At 40.9% G+C, this 26,577-nt stretch overlaps 2 protein-coding genes across 4 annotated transcripts in view; both read left to right on the top strand.

Moving 5' to 3' along the window:
• The window catches only part of EXPH5 (exophilin 5), a 37,171-nt gene extending 29,582 nt beyond the window's left edge, over positions 1–7,589 (top strand). For both annotated transcript variants that reach the window (XM_014877601.2, XM_014877604.2), the window contains one exon: positions 278–7,589. In XM_014877601.2, coding sequence (XP_014733087.2) covers positions 278–5,577 — 5,300 coding nt within the window. In that variant the 3' untranslated portion in view covers positions 5,578–7,589. The remainder of the gene's footprint in view (positions 1–277) is intronic.
• A 3,536-nt stretch (positions 7,590–11,125) lies between these two features.
• Positions 11,126–26,023, top strand: POGLUT3 (protein O-glucosyltransferase 3). 2 transcript variants are annotated; one of them, XM_088159442.1, is made up of 9 exons: positions 12,157–12,474; positions 15,645–15,739; positions 16,111–16,308; positions 16,715–17,001; positions 17,788–18,004; positions 19,368–19,564; positions 20,549–20,743; positions 21,733–21,837; positions 22,700–26,023. In XM_088159442.1, the coding sequence occupies exons 3-9, from the start codon at positions 16,212–16,214 to the stop codon at positions 22,823–22,825; spliced, it is 1,224 nt and encodes a 407-aa protein (XP_088015568.1). In that variant the 5' UTR covers positions 12,157–12,474; positions 15,645–15,739; positions 16,111–16,211; the 3' UTR covers positions 22,826–26,023. The 2 variants fall into 2 exon arrangements, with proteins under 2 accessions (XP_088015567.1, XP_088015568.1); XM_088159441.1 differs by lacking the exons at positions 12,157–12,474; positions 15,645–15,739 and adding an exon at positions 11,126–11,386.
• The last annotated feature ends 554 nt before the right edge of the window (positions 26,024–26,577 follow it).

Below are 26,577 nucleotides of genomic sequence, written 5' to 3'. Positions count from 1 at the left end.
ATTGTTTTGTTCTTCTTTTAAATAGCATAAAGACTAACATTTACATAAAGAGCAGTCATGGAGGAGAGCGTTTCTTTTCTTGGAGTCATAATGGGTGACTGCTGAAAGGTCTTATGAAGGAAGAATGTGTGGTTTGGGAAGGGTTTTGAATGCTGAGAAGCTGCCTCCTGTTAAAGCCAGTTCTGATTATTAATGTAGTACATGAAACTTTTTGACATAAGCAGTCAGAAGATTATTAAACAAAACAAAACCAAGTATTTTTTTTTTCCCTGTGCAGTTCTAAGTGATCTGGATGACCAGCTGGCCCAGGAACAAATCCAAGACCCTTTGGACAGGACAGTTTCTACAAGCAGTGCATCAAATGTCCAAAGTAGTAGGGCACTTTCTACTTCAAAGAGGCAGACTGCTAGTAGGGGGCAACAGAGAAATGACTGGAGTGACATACCTAGCACATTTTTCCCAGATGGACTGAGAACACTAAGGGCCAAAGATGAACACAAGATTTTCATCAGACCAAGAAAGTTACACAGTGCATATATAAACTGGCACCAAACAGCCTTTCAAGAAGATTGCAGTTATGGTGATGCAGTCGATGGAAATCCTCGTCTGCACCGTCGGAGGCTGTCTGCGGTTTCTTTCGGACGGTCTTCGGAAGGCAGCTTGTATCCCCCTTCCGTGACACAGAACAGCGGATTCAGGCACAAGGGTTATATGAACAGGGATACAGCTGGCAGGAGTTACTCTGTGTGTTCCCTTCGGAGATGTCCATCATCAGTATCTTCTGATCAGCTATCAGCATCTAGTTTACAGCATACATTGGCAAGGGAGAGCAAGAATGGTTTTGTACCAAGGTTTGGTCGACAGAACCCAAAAAGGATTCCTCTGTCTTCCATTGTATGGAACAACAAACCAGACTCTTCAGAACCAACTCCAGAAACAATGTTTAGAACTCAATCACTGATGGAGTTTCATGCTACAGACCATGGTAGATATCCCAGCTCTTTACAAGAAACTAAGAAATACCCAAGTTACCACTCAAAACACCACTATAGAAGATCTATTTCAAGCAGTAATTGCTCTAGTAGAGTTAGTTGCCCTGACAAAGCTACTTCTCCCTTGCCCTTTGATAATTGGGAAAATTATCCTTTATACAAATCAGAAAATAATCTCTCTAGATCCTACTATAGAGATACTTCTTCTCATGGCAAGTTGTATGCAAACCAAAAAAATTCTTATGGAAGAAAAGATAGCTATCCTTCTTGGGCTGATATTCCACAATGTTACAGTGATGAAGTGTTTATTTCCCCTGATGCCAGCTTTGAAGCATTTATGGCTAATTTAAATGACCAGCAGTGGGCACATACAAAGAATGCAAAATTTGGTTCACAGCGCCTGCAGAACGATTTTCACATGTACTCTCCAGAAAATACAAGTATCAAAAGGATGACAAGAAGTGCAAACAGAAATTTTTCAGAATTCACTGAGGGCTGTCAGCCTTGGCTAAGTTGTAATTCTTCTGTTTCTTCATCTGGTATCAGAACTGATGAGTCAATCCTTGCTCATTCAAAGGACCAACCAAAACCTACAGGACTGAACAGGAATTCAGTTGTTGTTACCCAAAGGAGTACTAAGGCAGACTTTACACACCTGGAAAAGGCTGAAGGTGTGAAACAGCCAGATGAAGACACGCTGTTACAGTCAGTTCCTCAACAAGCAGACACAAGCTACATCAACACACGGAGTTTTTCCTCTGACAGCCCTGCTTCTGCCATGTGGCACAGAGATGTATCTCTCTTTAACACAATGACATCAAAGAGACAAACCCAAGCCACTGCCAGAGGAGATACTGCAAAAATTTATACATCAAATGGTGATAAAAGAAATGTAGAAATGAAGGAAGATGATTGCCCACCCAACAGTGTGTTCAGTCAGCCTCCCTGTATTTTGCCAGCTAATGGAAGCAGGAAGGAACTTTTTCTTCCAAGTCAGAAAGAATGGGAACATAATCTGAATTATTCAGCAGAAAGAGAGAGCATCAAACAGGATAACTGGAGTGCAGAAGCCCTTAACAAAGCTACTCCAAAGAGACAGTCTGCACTACTGAATGTTACTTCTGGTCTATCCGTTGAAAAATTAGCAAACTGTCAAGGCATGTTGTCCTGTCCTCCTGAGCACTCATCTAGTTTCTCACAAAACTCTCCCCAAGCACTTTCTCATGAAGACAATGCTAAATGCTTAGGAACACTAACTAGCTCTAATCGCACTGTTACTGAATCTCAAGCAAAAGGGGGGAAAACAGCTGAAGTGAGTAGAACAGGTGTTAGCAAAGAGATTTCACAGAAAACACTGCAAAATGCAAGCACTTTAGTTACTAAGGATTGTAATGGACAATTCACTACTAGTTCTCCACAAAATGGAAATTCTGGAAATACTTGTATGCATAGCTTTGATGGAGACCCCAATACCTCTGAAAATAGTTTAAGTTATTTTTGCCTTGACAAAGGAACTGAAAAAACGAGGAGTACTTCACCTTGCATCAGAAGGTTTCACAAGCAAGACAGCTCACCAAGACATACCAGTAGCTGCAGCATTACTGGCTCCCTTGGCAGAAACAGCTCCAAATCTTCTGACCCCCTTGTTATTTATTACACTTTGCCTAGAAAATCAGCTAGCATTGCTGGTAGTATTATGTCAGAGACATCCATCTCTTTACCTAGAGAAAGTAGAGCAACATATGATTGTTTAAGGTCTGAAACCATGCGTGCAGCTGACACCTCTTATTCTAATCAAAAAGATGTGTCTTGTTTAGACCCAAAATGTTCCTTTTTAACATCAGCATCATTAAGTGCTGCCACAAGTAACAAAGATTACCACAGTCCTTTAACCAAAAATAATAATGATTCAATAAGTAGTAGTACATCAGTTGATCTGACAGACAGATGTAAACATCTAAGTAGAAGAGAATCCTCTGTGTTTTCAGATTATAAGGAGGGGGGAAATTTTTTGCAGAAATATAAAACCACAAGCACATTTACAGTTTGTGTTGATGAAGATCATGTCAAGTATCATGAACTAGTTTCAATTTATTACACACTACCACGGAGGCATTCAAAAACATTTTGTAGCCTCTTTAGAGATAATTCAGAGGATGCAGATCTACCTTGTCCCAAAGAAAATGTTCAGTCACCAAGAATACAAAACAAGAAAAATGAAGGTCATGTGAGTTTAGCAAATGCTTTTTCCCCTACTACTTCAGAAAAAGAGGTGCCTTCTTATTCTTCTGATCAAGTATCTTCAGTTCTGGTCACACCTCAGAATTTAAGAACTGCTGTTGATAGTGAAGAAGAGAATTTTCACTTATCCCCTAGCTCTGAGAAGCCAGTGAGTGTGGTACCTAACAAGAAAGATAATTCAGCATATCTTTCATTAGCAGAAAATGTACTTTCTGATGTGGTGACAAAAGAAATTTCTTTTGTTGGCCCACAATCCACTGCAATAGTGGCTAAGTCAGGTAAAGCCACTTCTGATGCTTTGAGCAGCCAAAAGGCAGATATACATGTAAAAGAAAAGAAGGAAATTTTACAAAGAGCCACACCACTAATGTCCACTTTATCAACCCCTCCCAAGCCAGGCAGACATTCAGGGAATCCTTTATATTCTAATTCAACAAATAAAAATATTGTACAGAAAGGAAGCTCTGAAAGTTGCTCTCAGCCCTCAAAAGTGAACAAGAAAAATCTGAACAGTTTATTCCTCCGCTCCAGAGAGAAGAGTTCCCTTGGAAGGAGTGGTAACACAGACCATGCTGATGTGCCACTTACTTCTGTGGAAGATGTGTACAGGGATAGCACCCAAATTAAACAGAAAGTAGATGTCCTATCCCGAACCACCCCTCTGTGTAATAATAAATTTAGTGGACTGCAATTAAGGGCTGACAGTTCAAGAAAAAAAGAGAATGGCTTAAACTTTTGTAGCAAAGTGCTTCCAGAGTCTCCAAGCAAAGCATCTGAGGTAAGCACAGCTTCCAGTGCTGATCCATTACTTCAGCTAGACAAAGTGGCTAGCACAGATACAGATGAAATAACAAATTTGAAAATTAAAAAAGAGCAAAACTCACAGAGTTCTCATATGGGTAAAGTTTACAGTGGTTTTCAGGAATCACAGAGGCATAGTGAGGGCAACCTGAACATTAAAGTCCCCAGGTTTACACAAGATCAGAACGTAACACAGAGTGCAGAAGAGGAGAACAAGCTTCTCTCTGACTGCACAAGAGACAAAGTCAAAGATATAGAAAAAAGGAAAAACAGACCTTCAATTAAAAATAGATTGGCAGCTGTTTACAAAACAAGTCGTAAATTTTCAAGTAAAAATTTACCCCCCAAACCACACATAAATAACATTTTTTCACAGAATGATGGAAGTTCTCCTTCTTTAGAGGTCAACATGTCCCTTGATTCGTTGATTTCAATGGATTCCCACCAGCCATTCCTGGAGTTGGACAATGAAAATCAGAATCACAGTCTGAACTCTGACAAGAATACTTCAAGGCCAATAACAGCTGATAATAAGACTGAAAATCAGAATGATCCTTCTTTGCTTGTTGACACCAAAAGGAGGCCTTTTACAAGTTCATACACCCATAAGGAAGCCATCAGTCCTCAAAAAACTGCAGTGAAAGTGGAAAATAGGCCAAGACTCACAACCCTATTTCCAGATAAAGCAGTAACCACAAGAAATAAGAATTCCCAAACACTTGATCTCAGGTTAGAAAGCAAAAGCCAGCCCATCGCTCCCAGTGCTACTACCTCATATCCAGTGGATGAAGAGAAAGGAAGCACTAGCAGTCATGCCTGCACTCCTCCCTCGACACTTTTAATTGACAAAAACTCCAACACCTATGTAAATAGCTGCTTGCAGGCAGACACATGTCCAGAGCAAAACTTGACTTCCCAGACAGTGCTTGGTCAGCGTCAAAATACCTCTCAGCCTACAGGCTTAGAAAACGCTAACCTCAACAGCTATCAGTGGCGCAAGAGCCATGCGAAAAGCCAGCGTGAGCGTCACCTCTCTGAGGGCATTTGTGCTCGAGATTCCCTTGAGACCTCAGCCTCAGGAAGCAATATTCTACCCAAAGATGGCATCCATGGGAAGAGATTTAAATCTTACTCTGAGCTGTTGTCTTGTGATGAGAATGAAAACTGGGCGTCGAACGATGAAAAATGTTACAGCACTAGAAATTTAATGTATCCGTCTGTGGAATTCGGTATATTTGGCAAAGAGCAACAACTGGCTTTCCTGGAAAACATCAAGAGGTCACTCACAGAGGGGCGATTATGGAGACCGTGTCTTCTTAATAACCCTAGTGCTTTCAGAGATACAGAGAGCTCTTCTATAAACAGGGCTGAGCTTCTGAGCTCGAGTTCTGCTGGGAGCAAAATGTCATCAGCTGCTTCATCCCCCCGAGAGCTGACTGATACCTTCGTGGAAGACCCAGCCGCTTACTCAGACTCAGACAGTGATACCACCACCGATGATGAATATTACCTAGATGAGATAGATAAAGAATCAGAGCTATGAAGGGACTGTGGTGCTAAGAGGGCACAATAGCATGGTAGTTTCTGGGCAGGCAAAAACATGTCAAATGCGCTGAGTCCGTTCTTGTGCTGCTATAAATTGGTACGGCTTCCTTAGTTTCAAGGGAGTTAATATGTTATATTAGCTGAGCATTTGACTTCTGTATTAAATGTGTGGTTCACCTTTCCTGTTTCTCTTAGCAGGGAAAAACAATGTTAAAAAAATCCCTTCCCCAAATAATAGAAGGTAAACAGCTGTGGAGCTTTGGGCAGTGTAAGTCCAGGGATGGCTTTCCTCTGAGTCAGCAAGCAGTAGTTAGGTTCCTGCCAGCTACACGGTGCTGGAATGGATAAATTCTAGCTTGAGCTGCTTTTTCTTACAGAACTTAAGAGAAAACCAAGAAGTTACTTTGCTGATAATTTGCTGTTTCTTCAATCTTCCTTATTATCAAGCATGATAATGCTAATCCTTCCCACTGAACAAATACCCTCACAAAATGAAACTTCTTAAATCTTTACAGTGTATTCTGCATGAATGTTCTTTTTCTGCATTCCTGGGAAGCATAGCAGCAATGTCCCTGGTGGCATTTGTTCTGCTGTGCTGTTGAAGCAGATTCCACACCAGGACTTTTCAGCACTGCAAGAGCAGTGAACAATGTGAGTTGCAAATGTACTTCTAGTGTAGGAGAAAAAGCTCAAAACAGGGCACAGCAGCAAGAAACTGAATAAAAGAAAGACAGCTGAGCATGGAAATCTGCTTTCCAGACATAGAAGATTCATAACCAGCACGGCTTTGGTTACAGCTGACATAACTGGCCAGATTTCTGCCTTTGACTTAGAAAGAGGTTAATTTGAATTAAAAGTCAGACACTTTTAACAATTCAAAATATAAAAAGATTTAGCCTGTTGATTTCCTGTATTAACCTCATAGGTTGAATTGTCCTAGTTGCCCTAGTAGAGGGAAGATAACCAAAACAATTTGTGAGGTCCCAAAGTTCTGCAGCTGCCTCTGCTTGGCTGGTCTCAGGATGAGGCATCTGCAGCCACTGGGCTCTTTCAGGACAGCAGCACCTGGAAGCCTGAGAGGGCACTTGACTGGGGCACCACTGCACCATAGACTGGTAGCTTTTTACATGCAAAGTAAATAAAACCAGTAAGGAAGGCTCTTTGCCCTTTGTTGAAGTACCATCCTTTTTGGTGTTTTTCAACTGTTCCTGCTGTGACCACAGGACTCTTCATCCTCTAAACTGAATGGGTATAAACATGTTCCATTGGCTCTTCTTCAGCCACAACAATAATGAGGTATTATTAGTCAGTAGCCAAAACTTGTCCCTGGCCATTAAATTTCTAAGCTTTGTTCTCTTTTTATGAAAAATCAGAAGTGGCTCACTAAGCCAGAAGATATATTTGAAAATAATGATACATTTTCTTCTACTTTATTTCTAATTTCATACATGGTCTGAAATGATGGTCCATATTTTTATATGCTTTTTAATCCAGTAAAATTTCTGTAGGACATAATTATATTTTTCTAACTTGAAGGACAGTATACTGGTATTTTAAAATAATATATTTTACACAAAACAAGCAATGCTTGTATCACTGACTGCTCCACAAGAAACTAAAAGATGAAAATATTACAGTAGGTAAGAGGTATCCTTATTTTTTCATACTGTAAGCTTCGTTAAAGAAGTGGGTCTGTAGTTCAAATCTGTACTGATATATAAGTATTATTACTTTTTGCTGGGGTAATTTGTCTTTTGTTGTACATAGAAGAACTAACAAAAACTGTATATTTATAGTCAGAATTGATCTCTACGATGTGCCTGTTTCACAAGGATATAAGAATATGCTGACATAGGCAATGTGAGAAGGAAACGACTATTGTATAATTGCAGTCTTGTAAAATGTGGTATTCTAAGGAGAAATTACGTTTTTCTGTGAATGACTCTATTCTCTATGTGTACAGGATTCTGTAGAGTAAGACAATAAAACCAGCTGAGTATCTGTGCGGAATTTCTGCTGTTGTACATTTCTGCAAAATAAATTAATCAAAAAATGTGGGATTTACATAAGGTAAAGAATAATAAAATAAATGTGTACAAAGGAAGTAAATGATCATACGGTTTTTCTTGACTAGACGTGGATGGTTTAGAATACAATTTTATTGTAAATATTTTCTACCCATTCAACTGTAATTGGATTAAGTGCTCACCTTACAGGTGTAAATGTTTTTCGTTTGCTATGCTGTGTATGACAGGAAATCAGGTGGTTTGATTTAATGTAAGCAGGTAAAAACTGGTTTTGATTGTAAATCAGTTGTGGAAAACTGCAGCCTGTTGAGGATCTGTAAACTAAAATTTACACTGAATAACAGTATTCTAACAGCTGCATGAAAACATAGGGAGAAATACCTTTTGAATAGCAACTCGTTCCATTCAGTTTAGCAGAGCCAAATTTTGACACTTCTACTCTTCCAAGATTTTCTTATATTCTATAAATATTGATAATTTACTGGATGTTCCCATTAAAAACTGTACTTTATGGTAGTGTATTTGTTTTTCACATGCTGTGAATGCAGTAGACTATAAAAAAAAATCCAGCATCTTAATATGGTTGCCAACATCATCAGGGTGCTGATGGCTGACAAACCCATGGATTGAGCAGGACAGGCAGCCTTGGTCCATCTTGCCAGTCACATCAGCTGCTGGGCTCAGGCCAGCCTCCTGCACTGCTGCCTTCTCTTATCCTGCCTGCTGATGAGTCTCCAGCACACAATCAGTCTTTCATCTGTAGTAGAATCTTTACAGTAGACATACTGAACCCCTAGAGAGCCACATGCCTACAACTTGCCTTGAGGTGCCAATACTCCACGTAGGGGCCAAGGGTAGTGTTTGATGAGTAGTTTTACAAGGTGATGAGCTCCACATGGAAATCCCTTCAGCTGCAATTAGGCCTGAGTGAAACCTGGCTGCCACGTGCCGTGTAATAGTGTGAGACTCATCACGGTCCTTCAGCCTTAATCACTACAGCCAGTGTTTGTGGTACCTGAGCTCAGTGATGCAGTCCTTCAGCCTGGCTTCAGAAGGAAACATGGTTTATGAACTAAGGTGGTTTTTCTGTCTAGACCTCTGTCTACCCAGTAGACCATGCATGTACCCAGATGACCTTTGAGCATTCTACCATCTTGATAACATTTGAAAGAAGGGAGAGAAATTTCATGGTTTCATCAAAGGATAAGTCAGGGTGGGTGTGACCTCAGAAGGTCTCTGGTCCAGCCTCCTGCTCACAGCAGATTGGCTTCGAGGTCAGGGCTGCCTTCTTAAAGCTTCATCCAGTTGAGGCTTGAAAATCTCTGAAGATGGAGACTGGACAGCCTCTCTGGGCAACCTGTGCCTTAGCCTATAACATGGAGAAGTTACACAGTGACCATTTCTTCTTTCAACTCACGCCAGTTGTCTTTCATCCTTCTGCCCTGCACCATCTCATTATCTTTCTGGGGACTTCTCTGAGGTTCATCCCCTCATTGAAGGTATCTCTTAACAGGCTTAACAAGTCCAGCTGCCCCAGTTTCTCCTCACAGGGCTGGTGCTCCAGCTCTACCATCTCAGTGGCTTCCCCTGGATTTGATCCAGTTTATTGATGTCTTGTACTGGGGAGCACAAAGCTGGATGCAGGATCTAGATGTGGTCTAACAAGTACTGAGTGGAGGTGGATAATGACTCCCCTCAACCTCTGGACTCTGCCCTTGTTCATTCAGCCCAGGCTGCTGTTGGCCACTGTTACTGCCAGGGCTCATGGTGGCCCATGTCCCTCCATGTCCACCAGGACCCCCAGGGCCGTTCCCTCAGAGCTGGTCCCAGCAGCTGATCCCAGCCCATACCAGAACAGGGGTGGCTCCATCCCAGGGGCAGGGGCCCAAGAGCACCATCAGGTCCTGATCCCTCCTCAGGGCTCCCCCTGCTCTCCCTGTCCATGGCTCACGACACCTTTTCAGCCTAGCCTGGGGCCATGGGTCCCTGCCCCACTGATGGCATAGGTCACTGGTCTCTCCTCTGCCCTCCCTGGCCAGTCCTCTCTGCTGAGTCTGGCCTACTGCAGGCTGACAGCCCCAGGACAGGCAGCTATCCCAGAGCGGGGTTGGACCCCGATTCCTCTCACAGGGACTGAGCCCGACCTGCAGATTGATGTCCCTGCCTGACCTCAGCCCTGCCCTGTACCCTGCAACACTACACAAGTTTTCTCTCACCTGTTGGGAGTATCACACATGGTATGTCAGTGGAGATCTGTGACTATCTGAAGTGAGGGAATTGAAGACACTAAAGACAAAAGCAAGGAGGAAACCAGGCTTGATAATTTCCCCTTCAAGGAACCCGTTTTTCATGGTCTGTATGCATAGAGACTTGAAGTTCATGTTATTCAAAACAAGGCAGAATTCATTTGTGCTCTCATTGCTTTGCATGTGAAAATCCAGGCTTGTCCAGAAGCTTGATTTAATTCTCCTACAGCCTTGTAAGCCCTCCCATCTACTCATACCTTGAAAAACTTCCTAGCAGGAGCAAATGGTAAAAATGATAAAACACTTTAGGAGACGAATCATTGGAGTTTCACCCTCTTTACTTTTATCCCAACATTTTAAGTCCGTGAAACTACTTTGTTGTTACATTTTCTAGAGGATGGTACTATGATCCCTTTTTCCCCCTCGCCAAGCATCACAGCACCGATGAGGGCCACCAGTGCATGTCACCCACAGACCTCAGGAGCACCGGGGCATGGGTGCGTGTCTGAGCCTCCTCTCCGGGACAGGGAACCATGTGTCAGTGCGTCCTAACACGGTCCCTGCTCTGTCCTTCGCTTTAAATACAATTGCTATGGGAAATCCTAAGAACAGTGAGGAGCTTTAAATTATGTCAGGGTTTTGGCTTTTTTTTCCTTTTACAGCAATTTCTGTACATCAGCTGAAACAAGGCTGTAACAGCAAGCTGTAGAGAAAGAGGATTTTTTTCCCTTTTAAATTCCAGGCCAGCTGTTCGGCTGCCGGCTGAATTATATTCTGAACCACAGGTAACGTGTTCTTTGAGGGGAGGGGGTCGACACACCCCGATCATCTGCTCTCCAGCGCGTCCCGCAAAGCGCCCACAGTCAGGCAAGAAAATCCTCACGGGACAGGGAACCGCAGAGCAGCACGTCCGAGCCCGCTGCCCGCTCTCCCAGCGGCTGTATTGCTGTGCTGTATTTCCCGCAGCTCTGGAGAAGTGCCCGGCTCCGAGCCCGCTCCCGTGTCTGAGCCCTGCGGGCATGGCACGGTCCCGGGGCACACGGGCTGGGCTGGGCTGGGCTGGGCTGGGGCAGCCTCTCACCCCCCGAGCTCCCTGGGGACACGGCGGGACGGCCCGCAGGAGGAGGAGGAGAGCGAGAAAAGGCGGCGCCGGGTTCAGCCGCCCGGGGACAGCCCGGCCCTCCCCGGCTCTGCCCGGCCCCGTCGGGCCGCCCCGCGGGGCGGGGAGCGGGCGGGGGCCGCGCAGGGCCCGAGGAGGCCGCGGACCCCGCTCGGAGCCGCAGGGCGATGGGGGCCGGCGGGGCGATGGGGAGCCGTGGCGGGCTGATGGTGCTGCTGGTGCTGCTGGGCGCTGCGGGGCCGCTGCTGCGGGCGGCGGACTCGGCGGAGCCCGCGGAGCCCGCGGAGCCCGTCAGCGCCGAGCGGAGCCTGGCGTGGGGCCCCGGGCTGCAGGCGGGGCTCACCGTGCCCGTGCGGTACTTCTACATCCAGGCGGTCAGCGCGGCCGGACGCAACTTCTCCCGCTCCCCGCCAGGTACCGATCGTGTGCTCCGGGCGGGCAGGGGCGCGCAATGGAGACCCTGCCCCGGCCTGCGGTTTCGCCGCAGAACCTGGCTGGAGGTGCCCACCTCTTTCCCTCCTCCTTGCTTTCCTTCCTTCCTTCCTTCCTTTCCCCGTTCCGTACGGTGGCTGTGCCATCGCTGTTCCTGGGCTGCCTCCCGGTCCCGCACCGCCCGGGACACGCAGGATGGCAGGCGAAGCACATGGCCAGACCCTGCTTTCTTCTGGTGCCTCCTCTGCTCTGGACAGTGTGGAATTTACAGCAAAGAACCAGTAAGCTCAGAAAGAACCAATGCTCCTAGAGTTAGTGGACGTAAAATCCCAGTGCACAGCTGGGTAGTGGTAACGTAATTGTTTTTAATGCCGCACACACACCAGTTGCTTAAAATTTCTGTCTCAGTCAGCAGAGCCCTCTGGGCTCTGTTATCCTACTGCTGCTCCGTTAAGGAGTAATTTTCATTTGTTGTTTACTCAGCACAAGCACAAACCATCATCCCATGACACTTCTCCTGAGGGTGGGAATTGGGTTTGTTCTTGCAGGCCAGTGGTATGATGCCAGTCCGCTGTTTGCTGCTGCAAGTTAACTCCACATGCTCTATATTAATAGTTTAAATTTGGAATAAAAATTACTTTTGTGTCACAGATTCCATAATGAAGATAACTCTGAGATAGCCCCAGAGGAAATCCTATGTTGCTAATTTACAAAGAGTAGAATATACTTAATTTGCTGTGTATTATTTACTGTTCACAGAGATGGTACTGAGAGGGCAGCTACCAAGTATGCACGGCCTCTTCATGTCCTGTTAGTTAGAAAGCTGCTGCTTGCAGAATTAAAGAGTATACGTACATTATACGGGTATGTCTTCAGTCTGACAGAGGCATGGATACTTCAGGTCTTTCAGGTCTGGACTTTCTCCATCTGCTGTTGCATCTTGGTGCTGGATGTCAGCGCAGTTTTGTAGTTGCACTCCAGAATGCGACTGCACGCTCACTGCCAGCACAGTGGAGGCTGAGAGCAGCTGCACAGGGAGAGCCTTGGGTTCAAACAACAGGTTGCTAAAGGTAAAAAGGTGTGAAGTTCAGCTGGATGCTCATGCTAGTGTAAGTCCTCCAAGATAAACTGTTAGGACATGGGTACTGCAAACCTACTTTCGATTGCAGTGTGTTCGTGTGTGTTCGTATTTATGTTAATAAATTCAGTGTCCCAGGAAAGTTTCCAAGCCCCAATGCCACCTGGCATGGAGTGATCTCCATTCATCCCATGACCTGCTGTGGCCTCCAAAGACAGGGCATGAGTGCTGCCAGCAGGGAAGAGCTGTTGCCTCAGCCTGTGCTAACTGCTGTCCCATGCCAAGAATTGTTTAGGAGGATGCCAAGGATCCTTAAAAAATAGTGGTAGAGTTGATCACATTCCAGTGCATGAAAACTGTTTAAAGTATTCATAGAGACCCTGGCTATAAACTTCTGTTCTCAAATGATTTAAAATGGTCAAAACTGTAAAATGTCATTAAGAATTACAATTAACACTATTTATTCAGGCACCACTGTCCAGTATAAACTAAATACATCTCAAGATAGACCTGTTGAGATAGCAAAAAATCCACATTATCACCTCCATTGCGAAACAGGAACACTGTGATCAGAGCAGCACAGCTACAGTTAAGGCATCACATTTGTGAAATTTATCCAAATCTATTAAGTTGTTTTTTGTTTGCATTAGAATTTCAGTCAAGTGGGTCAGGACTTACTGGGATCCATTATAAAACTTGTGTAGCATAATTAGTAGATTTTAAATCCAGATTTGTTTTCTGAATGTCAAGTCTGTTCACCAAAATGGATATGCACCATTGCACGTTACACTGGAATTTCAACCCAGAGGCTGTAACTGTTTGACCTGCCTTTGTAGGAAGATGTCAAAGGACACAGAATTCATTCTTTCCCTAGAAAAATTATTTCAAAGATTAGGAAAATCTCTGCTGAAAATAAGAACGTTCTTTCGGTGTAAACTGCATAATTTCTTTTTCTTTGGACACTTGGGTACACCTTATCCTTCTTTTCTGCTAGGTTTTATCTTAGGTCTAACAACTGCCAGCCATGTCTTTATGTACTATTGACCGTGATAAAATCAGCTGTTAACTGTTATTCAGCTGATCTACATACTTTACTAACAAATATTTTTCAAGGCTTCCCAGGTATTCTTGCAGGTTTCACCAAATGCTTTCAAAGACCAGGGCATGCTTCTTCCAGCTCTTGTTCCAGTGCTGCCAAACAGAGTTGTACATCTCAGTTCACTCACCTTCATACCTGGGCACTGCAGGACCTCCCTTCGGGTCTTTGGTTGACCATGATCCCTGGGCTTTTGTGATGGTCACACACAAGACCTGTATTTGTTTGTCACTGGATATATGCTCTTGCATCCAACTCTCTGAAAGTATAGGCTAATAATTTGTGTGTCTCTTTAGTGACTCCATTGATTTTGTGATTTCCATCTGTGAAAGTAACCAGCAACAATTTCAGTAAAACAGTTGAATCAAAAAATCTTCTTTTCAGATCTTTTAATTTCTCTTCAGCATACATGTCAGAAATAGTGTAACTAGGTTTTTCTGATCTTCCCTAGCAATTTGCCTAAATCAGTGTCTTGTTACCTTTTCCCTCTTTCCCTCTATTTAATCACTTGTTCCTCCATGCATGGCATACCTCTTCTGCAAGCTGCACAGAAGAAAATAATTCATAAAGCACGTGTCATTATCTGGATTTCTTAAAGTATCCCATTTTGACTGTGTCTGTATTTTCAGTCTGTCTTCAGTACTGGGAAATTATTTTGTACTCAAAATGCTGTCCCAGACATGTTTTCAGGGTAACAGAGAAGTACTAGCAGTGCTGATTCAACAAGGACACATTTTTCTTTTATAATTCCTTTGGTTTGAGAGAAACAAAAAAACATGAGTGAAAGTACCATGGTAACTTCCTCCAAATAAAAAATAAAAATCAGCAAAAAGCTATTATGATTAAGTATGCTGTAGAGGCCTTGGCCCTGTTACACAGTGAATGTTATAAATTACAAACAAGAAGTCTGTTGCCTCCAATGAACTATTTGTACTTTCATGAAATACTCAATCTCATTTTTCTTTCCCTTCACTTTCAGTGGAGTTAGCTTTCTCCCATAGAGCTTTGTTATCAATCACTTCCCTTATCAGATGATTCCTATGTCTAAAATGCCACCAACTAAAACTAACATATCCTTTGGGTAGATCAAGGGCTCCTCATGTCTAGAGCAGAACATACATTATCAGCAGGGGAAAAGACCCACACAGTTATTTCCTGTAGGTGAGGACAAGGGTATAAAATTCAGTAATATTTGACTTGTGATTTCTCAATATTCACTCCTTTTTATCACAACTGAAAGCTTTCTTTTCTTCAGTGGGAAATCACTATACCCAGTAAAAATGCTGTTTAATAAAATGGGTACAAGGAGACAAAGACATGATACCAACAGGAAACTGGTTTTTTTGTGAACCTCATGACATGCACTGGATTTGAATACTTCTTCATCCAAATAATACTAGGTGATAATCATGGGGAGAGGGTACTTGGGTAAAGTCAGCTACTTTAAAGCAAGTTAAAAATGGTAGTTGGGACTTGCAGTGACCTTTAGAGGCCAAGAAGTTCATTCCTTCGGGAGAGTCATTTAATCTGAATATTCTTGCACAGTATTTGACTTGAATCCAATTTCAAGATCCAGTGATCTAAGGAAGACATGACTGATCATTAAAAGACTGGTACTTGCCACCAAGTGCCTTTATCTGTGGATACAAAGTATAGAGTTAACTGTGACATCTCAATCATTTAGTGTTGTTGGGACATATTCAGATTTTAGTACAATCTGTTCAGATTTTAGTAACACCTTGATTTTATCTGGGTTTTTTCAGTTATATTTATTTCTGTATACTATTTGGTGGTAGCACTCATTGTATTTGGTTCACAATGCTTAGACTGTCACACTTCATGAATAATTTGTCCCCCTCTTTTTTTTATTAATAAAGTTGACAATGACCACTTGTGATAGAATTAAAGAATATAACAGATTTATGTTTATGAATACTCATATTGTCCATAAATTATTTCATATCTTAGTGCATTAATGATGAAATGCTGGTGATCTTTAAGCACAGGTCAGACAGATGTCCAGGGAACATCTCTACTATCATTCTCTTATCCCTGCTTTTCAGTAGCTGGGACTTTAAATGTGCAAGACAGTCAGCAGCAGCCCAAAGCTGAACAATTTCTATGTGACTCCTGCATGCTGCAACTGCCTTTCCACAAGCTGGCAAGTATTCTTTTCTCCTGTTACTTTAACTTGATTTCCTTCATTCGTACTCCAGAGGAAATTATTGTTCCTCAGAGCACTAACTTGCAAACTTAGAATAAAACCTAATCTTAGTTTCAAAATACTATTAGCCTTTCCTTCTGTCATGTAGTCAAATATTTAACTTTTTATCTACACCTGCAGGTTTTCCATTTAGAGGTGTGCAATGACTAAGAATATTTGGTAGGATGATATTTCATCAGTGGAAACTAGTTTTACCAACTTGGTATAATTAAAAAATCGTAGCGAAAAATAAATTCCATGGTTTATTTACTAGATGGGATTCTAATAGCTTAAAGTGATTTTGTCTGGTTTTATTTTCCTCTTGCCAGGGAGAACGCAGTTTAAAGTGGTAATTAAAGCACTTTCTGCAAAGGAAGTCACCAGAATTTACACCCCTCGGCCTTTGGATAGAAATGATGGTACATTCCTTATGCGGTATCGGATGTACGGAAGTGTCACAAAAGGCTTAAAAATTGAGATACTTTATGGTGATCAGCATGTGGCTCAATCACCTTATATTTTGAAAGGTAAGGGTATTTTTTGATATAATGTAATATGTCAAAGTTCTGAATTAGGACATATATGAAACTGCAATACATGGGCTGTGGTTGCTGTGGAACAGCTCACACAGTTCTGAATTCTGAATCCCCCCCAAGTGCTTTGGGGAGTGGGGGAGGCTCTCTGCTCCACAGAAGTGGAGCTTCATATAGCAGACTAATTTTACTGTGATAACACAAAGTCTTGTATATATGAAAAGAGGAAAATGTTGCTGTTTTTCCAGTTACACTGCAAAATTCCAGAAATTGTAGGAAGGATCATTTCCTAGGAAAACTGTAGAAAACATGGTATAAAAAATGCCAAGCCACTGTAATGTATAAATTATGTGTGCTGTAGAATCACAAATAGAGACTCTGTGTGCTTTGTTTTCCACAGAACCAGTTTATCATGAATATTGTGACTGTCCTGAAGAAGACCCTGAGGTCTGGCAGGACGTGATGTCGTGTCCATCCCAAGAACCTCAGATTACAGAAGACTTCATTTCATTTCCCACCATTGACCTGCAGCGAATGCTTAAGGAAATCCCAGCCAAGTTCAGCCAAACAAGAGGTGCTATTGTTCACTACACTATTCTGAATAATCACATCTACCGGCGCTCTCTGGGGAAGTACACAGACTTCAAAATGTTCTCCGATGAAATGCTCCTGTCACTGGCCAGGAAGGTATCGGTTTGGATCATGTCAGACTGTTAAGGCAGTATCACAGAATCACAGAGTGGTTGGGGTGGGAAGGGACCTCTAGAGAACATCTAGTCCAACTCCCCTGCCAAAGCAGGTTCACCCAGAACTGGTTGAACAGGATCGCCTCCAGGGTGGGTTTTGAATATCCACAGCCTGTCTGGGCAGTCTATTCCATGGCTCTGTCATCCTTACAGTAAGGAATACTAATATTCTCAATATACCCAATTTCCTCATGTTCAGATGGCACTTCCTGTGTTTAAACATGTGCCCGTTTCCCCTTGTCCTGTCGCTGAGCACCATTGGAAAGAGTCTGGCCCCATCCTCTTGACACCTGCCCTTAAGATATTTGTAAGCATTGATAAGATCCCCACTCAGTTGTCTTTTGTCCAGGCTAAACATATTTAAATATGGCAGTACTGCAATTTTTGTTGTATCTTCAGATGTTTAATTCCTGAAGTAAGTTTTGACATTCGTTTTTCCATCGAGACAACACTGTGTGTTAGGAGTGCAGTGTGGGGGCTGGCCCTGGCAGTAATGAAAATGCTTGGAAAGCTCGAAGGGCTAAGGCCCAGCTGAGAGCTGTTTTGTGGCTTCTGAGTGTTCCTTTCACACTTGCAGGGCAGAAGCTTGGAATTCATACATTAAGCTAAATCTATGAACTATCCAGTAGGTGCACTGAGTCTGCGTGACATGGGAGAGCTGAGGAATGGATGTAAGAGTGACAAACAGCTTCTCTGTGTTATTATCCTTTCTTGGGTACATGTTTAGGTTCGCCTTCCTGACGTGGAGTTTTATCTCAATGTTGGAGACTGGCCAGTGGAGCATCGGAAAGCTAATGATACACCTGGTCCCTTACCTGTCATCTCCTGGTGTGGCTCCGTGGATTCCAGAGATATCATCCTGCCGACGTATGATGTAACCCACTCCACTCTGGAAACCCTTCGTGGAGTCACCAATGATCTCCTTTCCATTCAGGGAAATACAGGTGAATTAGAGACTGTGGATTTAAAAAGAATTTGTGATTTCCATCAAAGAAGCAAGTTGTATTCAAATAATGTATTAAAGTCTTCAATTCAAAGTGCCCTAGGACATCTCTGAATACAATCAGCTTAGTCTTTACAGATTGCAAACACTTTTCAACACTGCCACTAAGCAGTTATATCATTTAGAACCAAAATTTAAGAAGTCCAGTTTGCAATAAACGTGAATTTTACATTAAAGGTATCCAGAAGATACCTACTGTGACCTGGCAGTGGAAAATTAAATGTAATTAAAAGGCCTTCCTTCTCAGTAAAGGACTCAAATGTGTTTCTTCTAATCAAATAGTAACCTTTTTCCTGACTGTGTTGTGGCCCAGTGTGTGTTTACAAAAAATTAATTTGAATCCTGAAAGAAGTAAGCTGATACTGTGCTGAAGCCTCTTTCAAATGAGAAAACATTGTCTATATAAAAAAATACCTCAGAGTGAGATCTTCTGAATTGGTTTTCTGGATTTGAAAGAAGAGTCAGCTTTACTGACAGGTGTCTTCTTCCCCCTCAGGAAATCAAAGAATACTTAGGGAGCAAACAAATGGCATAAGCAATACCTAAGGAGTAAATCTGGAGTGGAAAGTTATTTCTTTTCATTTAATTAGTTCTCAGTTCCTCTTTTCTTTATTAGTTTTTAAATTAAGTATTTCAATTAAATGATTAGTTTGAGGCATTGTGTGTTTACTTATTTAGTACAGCTGCTTTTCCAATTAGGAGGCAGTAAGAGACTACTCAATTTAGTAGGTCCTTTAGGGAAATTTTCAGCAGAAAGGTAAGGAAGGGCATAGTTAATGTTTTTAAAAGCAGACAGTAAGCAGAGATTAAATCTTTCAGACTCTTGCTGAGTGCTTAGAGGACACAACATAGCCATTTATTTTCTTTTTTAAGGCATCATTAAGTGGTTCTCTAACTAAATTGCTGGGTAACAGAAGTGGATTTTACTGAAGAAATTTGGTTATTGTAGCAGGCTTTATGGATGGAGAATTGCTTTAATTACTAGTATTTTCTTTACATATTTTATTATAATTCCTTATGTAGCTTTCAATATAGTTGAAGTTATTGAAATAGAAAATTTCAATTTCAAATGTTGAGTGGAAAAGCAATTCTCTGATTTTTCTTTTATGAGTTTCTTGTTCCAAAATTCAAACCAGAATTGGGAGTTTAACCCTGTGATTAATAAGTGTCCTACCATGTCTCCAAGTGCAATGCCACTGTCAAACCAAGTTCCTTACTTGCATTGAACAGATCCTGAACATTTCTCTGCTGTTTTGCTGTTTTTGTTTTTTCTCTGCTTTTGCCTTATCACTCACTGCTCACAGGCCCCTTCTGGGAAAACAAAACTGAGCGGGCTTTATTCAGAGGTCGAGACAGCCGAGAAGAACGTCTCCATCTTGTCAGGTTATCCAAGGAAAATCCAGAACTACTAGATGCTGGGATAACAGGATATTTCTTCTTCAGAGAAAAAGAAAAAGAGCTGGGGAAGGCTCAGCTGATGGGCTTCTTTGACTTCTTTAAGGTAGCAACCAAATTACAGTTTTGGATTAATTTTGCTGTTAAGTTCTTAGCAACTGAAAAGACAAGGCTTACTTTCATTAATTCTTTTCAGTAAACAAAACAATCGTGCTGCTGTGGGAACACAGGTCGATGCACGGTAGATAAACTACCTGTAATCAATGTCCTAGTGTGACACACTTGTAAAGAAAGCCAAGAAAGACGTTTAGAGAGACATCTTGGCTTGTTTTTAGTTTTTAATGGACTGAGAAATTGGATTTCTCACCATCAGGGTTTCTTTTATTTGGGGTGAATATGAAAACAATTGACAACTTATATCCATTGCATGTACACTATGGATGTCAGAGTTTTTGTAGTGACAAATTGGAAATATAGATGAGTGGTTTTGTTGTACTTCAACATAAAAATTCTTTTGCAAGAGAGATATAAAAAGAAAGGGGACAGAGTCCTGTATAAAGCCATTATAATATATAGCAATTGAAATTCTGTTCCGAAGATCGATATTTCAGAAATGCTGTTAACAGCCAAGAACATCTGCCAAAGTAATACATTCATGTTTCTTTTAGTAGTTACTTTCAGTAGTTACTTTTAGTATGTTTCAGCTTATTTTGTATAATAATACGTTTCAGATTATTCTACATAATAATATTAAGTCAGAATAAATTTACTCTGTTTGAATTGGAGATTAGTTTTATTTCCTTCCCTGCTGTGGCCCTTGCTCTATCCCAGGGCACTTCAGTAGGATACCCATCAGGCAGTTCATGTGACACAAAGGTTCTTGACTGTCAGCCTCGTGTTGAAAACAAATCCTTTTTCCATTATGTTATCCAGAAGACCATGAAACTACACGTGCTTAATGCTAAAACGAGTTTGAAGATGAAAATTAATAAACATGATTACTTCTTGCCTGTTAAAATAATACTTTATACAGTGTTCCCATTCTGATATAAAACATTTCACCTTTTTTTCCTCTGTCTTCATGCTGTAGTACAAATACCAAGTGAATGTAGATGGCACCGTAGCAGCTTACAGGTTTCCATACCTCTTGCTGGGTGACAGCCTTGTATTGAAGCAAGATTCCCAGTACTATGAACACTTTTATATTGGATTAAAACCTTGGAAGCATTATGTTCCAGTTAAGAGAAACTTAGAGGACTTGCTAGAGAAAATAAAATGGGCTAAGGTAAGTTCCATTATTGATTCAAGTTCAAAGTGATAAACAAACATGTAAACAATTTCTCTTAATAGTCTCTTCTTTTGTATTTACACATATATTTTGCATGAATGCTATTGAGATCTTGGAAGTACATTTTGTTGTTAGGATAAAATGGGGAGACCTTATTTGATGTAACCGTCTCTATTTAGGGCGATACTATATATTGTTCATTTTAGGTATGGGCAGAAGAATTCATGAGTCAGAGCCTTAGTATACTGACTAAGGTAATTGTGAAAGAAACAACCAGATTCCTAGATACTATTTAATTAATGCTATGTCTGTTTTAGGCCCTGACTAGAGCAGAAGTTACTGAATGTTCTGTTTGAATGTACAGAAAATTGCTGCTCTCTGTAACATGCTCAGAGTGAGAGGCTGGGATCCTGTAAGCAAACAGATACAATAATGTGATAGAGAACACCATTTGTAAGGTTAAAAAAACACAGGAGGAGTTTCTCTTCCGATAGTTCTGTAATTCTGCCTAAAGAATAAGAAGAGAATACTAAAAGCTTTGAAAATAGACCTAAAAAGCTTGAGAATAAGTACATGAATTCATGCAGTTATTTTTAAAAAGAAGACATTGAATTCCATTACATTGGACAGGAAAACAGCTGTGGTTTTGTCCTCTGTAAAACTAAGTAGGTCTGGGGGATATCAGAACTAATTTTGAAGAGGCTTGTGGCTTGGACAAAACGGTAGGGCAGTAATCAACTGAGTTTTCAAAATTGTACAGTTAGTCATGAAAGTTGTTATTGATAGCCCTAAGGTAGCAGTAGTGACAATAAAAGCAATCCAGTATTTTTAAACAAATCCGCAATTTTAATTATGCCTTTGCAATCTACCAGTAATTGTGTTAAATTTGCAGATTTGAATAGCCCATTTAATAAACTAATGCTAGTCAGGCTTTGAGTAACTCACTGATTGCTCTGTTATTCATTTCTTTCATCTGAATTTTCCAGGAAAATGATGAGGAAGCAAGAAAAATTGCTAAAGAAGGACAGCTAATGGCAAGAGAATTACTTCAGCCTCACAGGTTTTACTGCTACTATTATAAAGTGCTCCAGGTGAGTACAATAGATCATGTTATTACTCTCCCCCCGTCTACTGCTACAGATGCTGCAGATTTCATATTCAGTCCTTACTGAGATCAATAGCAGACATGGTACATATTATTCATAGGAGATCTTTGTGAAGAGCTTTGCTAAACTCTGCTTCCTCATTAAAGAAGCTACCTGATACAATAGTTATTTTACAGAACCAGGATTTTGTTTTTGCCCCCATCCCCAGTCAATCCTGTTTTCGTTGTCACTTGGTATTTGGTTTCCAATAGATCTCTGTAGGAGATAATCTGTATATCCAGTTTTTTTCCTTTTTCCTTTTGTGCTTCTCACACTTTCATCATGAGCTACTCCACTACAAAACAATGAATATATGGAAAAGAAGTTCTGGAAGTGTGACTAGTAGAGTTTGGGTGATGAAGTAGGCCCAGTAGTCATTTCTTCCTTAGAAAATGCAAATCTCTAGTGATAAAGAAGTTTATCCTCTCTGAAAGTGTGGATTTCTTTTTCCTGTACTGCTGTGCAGGTAGATATCATCTTCATGAGCCAGAGGTTAACACAAAGTTTGGAACTGTTCAGTGTACAAAAATGGCATTTTTATGCATTATCTGCATAAAGTGGTTAGGCACAAATGATGACAATATTCAAGTTACCATAATAATAGGCGGAAACATGAAAGGAGGTTTTCAGAGGCAATGCAGCCTATTAGTAGGTGTGTTACAAAGACACCTTGTGCAGAGGTTGTAAACAATGACACTAGGAGCCTGGATAAAGGTAGGCTTCCGAGTGGAAGGGAGGAGGAAAATTCTGCTTCGTGAATTATATGTTGGTGCTTATAGCATTCTTAAATGTTGTTTACATATTTCAGAAATATGCCGAGCGCCAAGCCAGCAAACCTGAAATACGGGATGGAATGGAACTTGTACCTCAGCCTGATGACAGGGATTCAGTGTGCAGTTGCCACAGGAAAAAGCCTTTAAGGGAAGATCTATAACTGTACTGGATGGAGAAAATTACCCACTTAAAATGCAAGAACAGGAATTAAGCTGTGAAATCCAAGACTTATGAAGTAGCAGACATGCTTAGTTATATATTCTTGTATTTTCATACCGTTTTTCACGCTCATTCTGATGTACAGTGTTGGTTCTCACAGTTTTTGGCTCCATGACCACCACCAGACAGACACTGAGCCTGCAGTGGGGAGTGTCTGGGAGATTTGTTTGATGTACTGCATCATCAGGAAGAAGAGCACAGAGCTGCTCGTGTTCCAGATGGAACCTATTTACCGAAGTTTTATGAGGAACTAGGCACCACAAAAGATTTTGCCATGAGTCAGTGCAAGTTTTTCTAAAGGAGCATTTGTGATACATTGAAACAGTATTATGATTTCTTCATAAAGTTTACCTCAGTGTTAGATTGTTTCTTGTATACAAAACAAGTTTTGAACTAGACAAAGAAAATGAATATCTGAGTTTACAGATATCAGATCTGATCATGCTTTCAGATTATTTTGTGGTCAGTCTATGATGGGTAACAGACAACATGATATAACACTCATCAATTTTAGAGGAAAATGAAGAGGAGGAGGAGAGATTAGAAAAATATGTTTATAAGCATCATAGCTGTGAATCACCAGAATTAAATGCTACCTTAAAACAGACTCAGTAGCTATCAGAAGCACAGTGCTTTGTGTGCCAAGTCACCACTCTGAAGACTTGTTCCCTGCCAGTGACTGTCTGTGAATGTAGGCACAGATCCACAAAAGGACTTGGGAATTTCAGGCTATGGGAAACATTAGTATCTTAGTTCAAGAATACAGTCTACAGTATTCTAGACTATGTGAAATCTGAAATTTGTTAGCAGAGTTTTAGACCACCTAGGTTTAAGTTCTGTGTAGTAGTCTAGGGGTTAGAGTCAGTATAAAGCAGTTGGGAAACAAGTTATCCTCCTTGGTTTAATTCAAAGCCATTTTTTCCAGAGGGTGCCTTAGCTCCAGACTGGACAAGAGGTTTTTAGGTCTTCTACTGAAGGTCATGTGCAGCTGTGAAGCTTGCAATATGAAATTCACAAGCACAGAAGGATCACAAGGACACAAAGGTCATGCCTTTGGGATAAAGTCTGCCTTTGGATGGGGCAGAAGAAGAATCCTAGTCCTGGATGCAGTTCCAAATACCTCTATTGATTTTTGCCCAAGTTTGTCTATTTCAAAATGCATAAATAGTCCTGGAAGGAGATACCAATACCAAGACCAGTGCCTACAAGCACCCATTTCTGTGTTTTCATCTTGGCTAATGCTGCCTGCCTGAGAGCTCCTGACTCACTATAGTCAGATATTAGCTTTCATGGATATCGAATTCTCCACACTAAAAAGAATGGATGTCTTCAAGACAGTGGACTTGTCTGATTGATCTGGTGCACAAAATTTAGTCCTCTACACATCATGCAGGCTTCATTCTTGGTCCTACACTGCAAATTACATAAAATTTCTGCATTAGAACAGGAAGAAAGGCAGTATGCTAAATATGGAAAGAACTTCAGCTTTCTAAAGAGGTTAATGCAACTGTCCATCAGTCTATTATTACATTATGCCAGTTAAGCAAAAAACCTGTATCATGTTGCTCTACCCGTAATCCTCTTTGTTTTGGTTCTAACACTGGTATTTACAGTAGTTGTATTTTTATTTAGCATGAAAATCAGTCCTAGAACTTCAGGCTATAAATACATGTTCAACTCATCTGTCATAAAATTTTCTACATCAAAGTTCAGGGTTCCATTGCTGAAGCTGATACTTATGATCGAGTCTGTGCTCCCCTTTTGTTCTATCTGTACAGTCATTTTTACTGTATTACATGGTCTTATTTTGGGAAGTTACCCATTATGCCATGTGCTTTTTATACTCACCAGTGTTTATGGAGGTGGTGCACTCAGCAAAGGCAAGTAAGCATTTGAACAACAAAGTTTTTCACATACTTCAAATCAAGAGTCCAGAAGTGATTAATATATATTTTTTTAGATGGGAGAGAGTAGGGGGAGTCATGGCACATACTTCATGGTTCGTTGGAAATGACTATGTCAGAAAACTTGCCTAGCTTGAAACAGAAGTCTTTCAAACTGAAAGAAGAATCAGATAAAATTTAAATTATGAATATAAATAAATGGGAATGTTTTATCCCTCCTTTTTTCCCTCATAAAAAGGGAAGGAAACTATTCTTAATTATTTTCTGACAAAAAAAGTCCTTGCTTTTGTAATAAGCATCACTTCAAAGCAAAGACTAGTTTGTCAACAGTGCCTTACAGATGCTTTTATAGCTTACAGGCGAGAAATACCCTGAAAAATGCTACTGCATTCATCTTCTTGCTGTAATTAAAAAAGAGTAGTGAGATGGTGGAACTTTTACTACAAGTCCGTAGTAATTTGAGAAAATCTTGTTCAGTTTATAACTATTATTCTTCCAAAGGTAAAAGAAGATAAGGCATAGTGTCTCTTCTTTCCATTGGTGCTACTATATGCAATTTAAATTGGAGTGAAGAACAATCCTAACAATTGCCCACCAGGCCAGAAAAGGTGTCAGATCTGTTTGAGTTTGATGAGGATGATACCCATTGGCCTGCTGTGTTACAGGAAATGCTAAATACTGAGTAAAATCTGGTTTTGCAAGTAAAGTGTAATACATACATTAAACAGAATTTGTAAGTGGCATACATAGACTGGACTTTGTATTATTCTGTGGTAGTTCTTGAACTGCGACTGTTCAAAGGTGTAAAAATCTCTTGTTGGTGGTAATTTTTGCAAACTGTTGCCATACCACAGTACTAAATTTAGCTGTAGTCATTTGAGTTTTTAAATAGATAGTAAAACCTGTCCTATTTTCATCTGGGATTTGCCAATGATAACAGAGACAGGTTTATTTGTTTGAAATAATATATCCTAAAGCCCAGAGCCAATGTTTTCAAACACAGGAATCTTCGGAGAAGGGGTTTGACTTCCAGAAGTGTTGGGAAGGCAGTCTTTACCTGACATTCTTTATTTTCAGATTTCTTCAACCTTAACAGAAGCTTCATATAATGAACACTGCTTTTATATTATATTGTATGTATGTCCTAATATATTTAGGTACCCACATTTGGAAATACCCATCCTCGATTTCATCTTGACATGAGAACTAGTAAACACTGGTCTGTTGAACATTAATGAGACAGAGTTTCATATATTTTTAGGCTGTATTTTTTTGCATTTGCCTCAAGATCACCAATATACTGGTTTCGTGACAGAATTGTGCCAGGCCCGCCTTGTAGATTCATAATTTAAAAAAACCCTATAATCAGGGCTCGTCTGATGGAATGTTAGATTCAAGCATCCACGCCGGGAAGCATACGCCCGACATTTATTACATTACAAAGTAAATTATTTAGTTAGGGAGGAGAGCTGACAGGGAAAACATACATCACCTGTTGGAGCACGTCTGAGAAGCCTGCAAAGAAACTATAATAAGGAAAAGAAGCATTATATAAACTTACGATATTATCAGCTCCTTCAGTACTGCAGTTTTGCAAAGATTTTGTCTGTAAGGGCGGTGATGAAGTGCAAGATTTAAGTTCACAGGATTTAACGGCTAGAGTCTTGTCTGTGAGAGGTTTTAGAGCATTTTGATGAGGCTATATGAGTAATAATGCTTGAGTTTTGGCTACAGTGCTTCTGTGTTGAGTTGTTAATAGGAAAATCTATACTGCAGACAGTTATGGCAC

Source organism: Sturnus vulgaris, chromosome 2, assembly GCF_052056855.1.
Source record: "Sturnus vulgaris isolate bStuVul1 chromosome 2, bStuVul1.hap1, whole genome shotgun sequence".
NCBI lineage: Eukaryota > Metazoa > Chordata > Aves > Passeriformes > Sturnidae > Sturnus > Sturnus vulgaris.
The sequence above is the reverse complement of the archived record's forward strand: the minus strand, read 5'-3'. Positions and strand labels throughout refer to the sequence as shown.